Source organism: Candoia aspera, chromosome 2, assembly GCF_035149785.1.
Source record: "Candoia aspera isolate rCanAsp1 chromosome 2, rCanAsp1.hap2, whole genome shotgun sequence".
NCBI classification, from domain to species: Eukaryota; Metazoa; Chordata; class Lepidosauria; order Squamata; family Boidae; genus Candoia; species Candoia aspera.
The window spans coordinates 108097539-108103538 of record NC_086154.1 but is presented as its reverse complement, the minus strand read 5'-3'; the positions used below and the strand labels follow the sequence as shown (position 1 = coordinate 108103538).

The following is a 6000-nucleotide window of genomic DNA, read 5'->3' as shown; positions in this document are numbered from 1 at the left end:
TTAAAGGCAAGAAGGGTTCCAGAGAAACCTCCAAGTGAACTTATTGTAGCTTTCACAAGCCCTACGATGTAAAGACCAGGGCCGCAACTGGGGGGGGGGGGCGGCAAGCGAGGCGTGTGCCCCAGGTGCTGCGCGGGGGGGGGGGGGGGGCGCCAAAATGGGCGCGGAATCCGTTTGCCCCGGATGACACAGACCCTAGTTGTGGCCCTGGTAAAGACGTAAACGGTGTCCCCGGGAAAGACATGTTACTCAAGCTCACTTGGCCTGCCGACACCCCTTTCACAGTTTCAGAGATACATAAACCTGGCACTTCAAGCTGAAACGATACACAGCATGGACAGTCAAACCTATGAACAGCGGCAAATTAACAGCAAGCCACTTTCTCTCCTTTATTACTGCATCTTAATTAGCCAAACAAAATTTGCCAGTAAAAAAAGATTCATCACACAGTACTTTATACAGATATTGTAAGCAACCAAGCATTCACAGCTGCAAAAGTAACATACCCCTAAGCATTGCCCCAATATGACAGCTCCATCAGTTTTAAATACTGTACAGAATCAAGTCTATAAATTTATTTTTGTAGTATTTCTTTCCCCTTCCCTCCCCAGCACTTAACAGATAGAGATTTTAATTTATACATCACAATCGTGTGGCCCATCTCAAGACTAACAATATGCCTCATGCTTTGGCTTCTTGGTGTGTATGTATAAGCATCTGTCTCTTAGACAGTCTTTTCACTCTTGGTTACAGACATACACCCAAAAAAGTTACACGGTCGCAATATGCCCAGTGGCAACTGCATAATCTAGAGCTTCACATTATCCAATAGTTAAGCGGGGGAGGGGGGATGTAAACTTCCGTGCATGCCTCTGGTAAGGGCGAAGAACAGCAAGGATAAAGGGACAGTGCTCGAGAACGCAAAAGGTGTCAGCAGATTCCAAGGAGGAAAGAATAAGCAAAATTTTCTCATGTTAGAACACTAGGATTTCAGACAAAGTTCTTCATTGCATTTTGAGAAAGGTGGCTCTCCTGTAGCTTGCATAATTACATTTTCACGGCTCCTCTTGCCTTATTAAAACATCTCTCAGGACCAACTGGGCAGTTACATGATTATGATTTGAAAAAAGGCAGGCTTTTTAAACGGGTAATCACATTAGGATAGGCGGCTGGTTAATTCTCTTGGGGGGAGATGAGGTACCATTACCTTATCTGCATAAGAAATGTGACAACCCATCAGAACAGAGAACACAGTTTTCCCTTCTACACAATTAATGAAGGGCCTGCTAATGCAGGCAACAGGTCCCCTTGCCAAATTCCTCTCTTGCCACTATCCTTGACCTCATACAATGACCAGATCAATTTAACTATTCTGCATTTTTATTAAGCTGGCCTCTCTTCTGAGTCATAATTGCCTGGGCTACAATAGCTTGCATGCTGCAAGCTCTTAAAAGAGAGAACCACTATTTCTCAAAACTTAATCTGCAGTGCTAAAATAACTCATTCACTACATTCCAAGTCAACACAAGATTCCTGTCATCTTCCTCAATGTTCTCCAAGTAGATTATTCTCCTGGGAGGATGACTGAGAAGGATATCTATGTTGTTATCAGAGTAGGAATAGATATGGTAAAGAAGAGTGAAGCCATGCAAAGATGGAGGAAACACCAAATGAAAAACAGACTGTACTTCTGTTCTGAATGTAGGAATGTGGACAACTAACCAACGGAAATTTGTTGGGAATATGCAGTTTCACTCTCTGCAATCACTGCTTTGTCACAATTACCATTCTTGGAAACAGCTAAAGCAAATTACATATAATCTGAGAACCATGAATAACATTAAGAAAAGGATGTGATTTTATTTAAAGATGCCAGATTAGAGAGACCCACTGTCTACCAGAATGTAGACTTTGTTGCTGCAGAGTTGGTATGAATCCATGGAGATACAGTCAGGCAGAGTTGCCACTTTGCAAGCACATAGGTGGAAGTGGAAATTCAGAAATATGGTTTGCACCATGTGATTTTTTTGAGTATCATCCTGAGGTACCTTAGTGTTCATAGTGGAGTTAACAGTAGATGTTCATGTATCCAAGAGAACAGTGGGCTATGCTATATGCACTATTCCCCTTCAAGGCAAAGTGGAACCAGATACGCTATTCAGAAAAAAATTGTACACTTAAGACAGACCGAAGGTTCCGAGTGCTTACCTCATCAAGTACAGCTTGCCTAGCGCTTACTTACTGCCTCATGATTAAGAGATTAAGCAATCAGGAAAAGCAAACTGCTTACATTTATCATTTGGTGGCTTTCGTACAGCAAGTCCTCTTAGTGCCAACAGGTATAGGCAACAGTGAAAACAACTAAGAATGGTGCAGAGCAGAAACATGGGCTACTTATTTCCTTCTAATCAACAGACTTTAGTGAAGTTAGGTCAGAAGGTAGAAGAACACTACAGAACTACATTTCCCCACTAGAGACTGAATAAGGATCTTTCAGGATTCAATCAAAAGCAGTCCTCACTGTCAGCAATATCCACAGCACCCAAGAACTCAAACAGGGAAGGAGGAGTCACTTTATTGAGGAGCTGAGGGGGTCCAGTCCCAACTTCACTTAAGTTCTGAAACAGAAAGACCACAGCATCTCTCTTCACAGAATCAAGCCCCAAGGGGGGACATCTTGTGTGCATGGAAGGGGAGTGAATGTGCATGTGCTCAACCATCCTGTGCATCTGGAATGTGGAGAAAAAAGACAGCCTAAAATGAGTTATGGAATTTTGCTTCTCTATAACAAACCAAGCCAAGGAGGGGGTGCAGTGAGACAGTCTATTTATTGTTAACAACTTTTGCTAGGTTCTTCCTCCCTATTTCCCCCTTTTTTGTGTGTGCCTGTCTGTCCCTAACCTGATTTTTTTATTTATCTTCTGTCCACTCTGGGATACTGGCCTCTACTAAGGCAGCCCGGTACTGCTGCAAGACACCGCGGATGCTCTTTATGAACCCTTTAGACAAGGGGAACAGGGGGAACCCAATATCAGGGTAGCCACTCCTCTCAGGGAGAAAGCTCCTGTAGCTCTTTCTCCTTTTCTTTGGTTTCACACTTGGCTGAGCAGCAGAGTCCTGAGCGGCTTTACCCTCATCAGTTACGTCCCTGGCAAAATGGGCTTCTCTGGCCTGGCCCATGATCTCGGAGTCTGAACACTGATGGGTGTCACTAGCAGCCAGGGTTGACATTCCACAACCAGAGTCTTCCAGCTCCTCCTTGCCATCGGAGAGCTGGCTGACTGCTGCCGCCGCAGCCCCTAACTCTTGCTCTCCCAACGGCCCCATGCTGTCTACAGGACTCTCAGCCAGAACGCCTCCTGCTGAATGCACAAAGGAAGACTCTGCCAGACCGGCGGGATCACGGCTCCTCTCCACCAGTTCGTTCGTCTCCACCCAGGACTCAATACGGTGGACCAGGCGCCAGCCATTACAGCAGAAATGCTCATAGATCTCCTGCTCAAAGACTTCCACAGGCTTGCGCAGCAGCTGCATCATTGACTGCACCACACGGATCAAAGCCATCTCGTTGTAGCATCGGCTGTTTTCATAGCCCTCTTGTAAGCCCCGGTCACTGTCAAAACCAGCCTCATTGTAATAAGGCTCATTGACTAGGATAAGCCCTTGTAGTAAAAAAAAAAAATAAGTAGGAGGGGGAAAGGGAAAGTAGAAAATAGCAGGAGAAAATAAAATATTTAGAACATGTATAATTTGGAAATGCATGCATGCCAATGGGGCATGTTTTAGTTCAAACTATAATACAAGCTGGAAAAGAAACGTAATATACAGATGCATCAGGACAATGATGATGCATCATCATCATCATCTTGGAATTTAAGATAGACGTGAGAAGGAAATAATCTTTATTTTGGGAGGCTTTATTTTTCAGACTATTTTTTAAAAAAATATTTAGAGTTTGGAAGTCAAAATAATCTGCATTTAAAGTAGAATTGTCCCAAGTTTAAATTATTAACCCCAAATTACTGGGTTCTATTATTCTGTGAACTCTCCAACCATGCAAACATTTGATGAAAAGCCATTACAACACAATCTCTCCAAGATTTTGGAAAACTACAAAATGTTCACTTTCTGGAGAAATCTGAGAAGAAAAAAACTCTACCAAAAGAAATACAAAAGGAGAGAATTCCAATGCTTTCTGAAAATGCTATTTTGATATGAAGGTCATTAAGTTTGGGACTAATGCCTTCTTGCTTTTACTTTCTCAAAGTACTTCTAAGAAAAAGCCCCATTGTAGCTTTTTCTTACAGGGTCTCTTTATAGCATAATACCAAGTCAGATGTTCTGGTTATTCCTGCCCCCCACTGTTAAAAAAAATAACAAGGTAATTTGGACAACCTCTTAATATGAAAAATTGCCTTATTTTTTAAATTAAACTTCCTCTAACTTCTTTGGAGATACTGTTACAATTTAGCATAGAATGCACTCCATAAGGAGGAGGCATATTATATACTGTATGTGGACAAATCACACAGTTCTTCATGAAAAATATGCCTGCTGTTCTCTAAACATATGAGGATCTCGGAAGATTTACAGCATATACATAAAGGTGTTCCAGTCTGCTCTCTGCAATGAGACTCTGGGGTTCTTAATTACATGTAATTGCTGCACTGCTTTTTACTGAAGTGGACTGGATACCTGCCAAAAATGGCAGTGATGGAGCATCCATGAGTAGCAAAGGAAGACCATGCGCATCAGCCTGGTGTTTCTTTGCTTCTAACGGCAAGTTCAGGGAGCTACCTGCAGTTAGTTCTCCACGTTGGCAGCTGTCCAACTGGTGACTGTGGCTCTCCTTTCAAGGCATGAAAAAAAAGCCATGGACATCACTCTTACTGGGCAAAGAAAACCAAGCTGCAGCTTGGCCAGCCGGAAAACAACCTTCTATCTATGGAAGCAGGTTTTGATCCAATATCTCCCTCCACCATCTGACTGGAATTTACCTTGGATTGAGATGAGCACCTGGAGAAGGCTAGATTTACTGGTCCATCTCTCTGTGCCCTGGAATAGACAAATAACAGCATGCAGTTAATGTAACAGCAAGGACTACATAGCATTAAAATGCAGCAGTAACTGAGTCACAGCAATGTTTAAGAACAAGGCACTTGGACTGATCCATGCTCTGCAGACTTCCATTCCTACTGCAAAATTACTGTTCATATGAATGATGCGAATGTCCTTGTGTCTGGAGATTCTGGGCAAAATAAATAACTGTGCAGTACTACTGAGGCCAGGGTGGCCACATCTACCTTTCTTCACATCTCTAACCCAAAAATTAACATACTGTAGGATAGGGTTCCATTATATATGTGTTGCTCATTGAAGGACAAAAGAAGGTTAATCCAATTGGAGAACTAATAATAATAATGAAGGTGCTCTAAGGAACATACACATAGAGTTTATTTTACTACAATTAACTATTACCGGAACAGAGTTCAGCGGTAAGCTTTCCTATAACTGTTATGAGGGAGTGGGTAGAGGGAAGGGCATTTATGGAGAAAGAGCTCTGAAATTAGTTGTGAAGGAATTCTTTCTGACAACAGATGTTGGTTTCATTTGCTATGTTCTGTTTATCTTTTGTCTGAGCCAAAGTAGTGACTATTATGAGAACTAGATTCCTAGATAAATGTATGGGGCCTGCAGTAGGTTATTTTTAACAGTAGGTAGCTAGAGAGAAGCCTCGTGTGGCGCAGAGTGGTAGGTGGCAGTATTGCAGTCAAAACTCTCCCCACGACTCAAGTTCGATCCCAGTGGAAGCTGGATTCTCTCTCAGGTAGCCGGCTCAGGTCGACTCAGCTTCCATCCTTCCGTGGTTGGTGAAACAAGTACCCAGCTTGCTGGGGAAGGTGACGACTGGAGAAGGCAATGGCAAACCACCCCGCTATAGTCTGCCAAGAAAACGTCATGAAAGCGGCATCCCCCCAAAGGGTCAGACATGACTCTGTG

At 43.0% G+C, this 6000-nt stretch overlaps 1 protein-coding gene across 3 annotated transcripts in view; it reads right to left on the bottom strand.

Moving 5' to 3' along the window:
- Positions 1-364: 364 nt before the first annotated feature.
- UBE2O (ubiquitin conjugating enzyme E2 O) overlaps positions 365-6000 on the bottom strand; it is an 88328-nt gene continuing 82692 nt past the window's right edge. For all 3 annotated transcript variants that reach the window (XM_063293013.1, XM_063293011.1, XM_063293012.1), the window contains 2 exons: positions 4998-5055; positions 365-3662 (listed from right to left, as the gene is read on the bottom strand). In XM_063293013.1, the coding sequence (XP_063149083.1) occupies positions 2911-3662; positions 4998-5055 (810 nt within the window). In that variant the 3' untranslated portion in view covers positions 365-2910. The remainder of the gene's footprint in view (positions 3663-4997; positions 5056-6000) is intronic.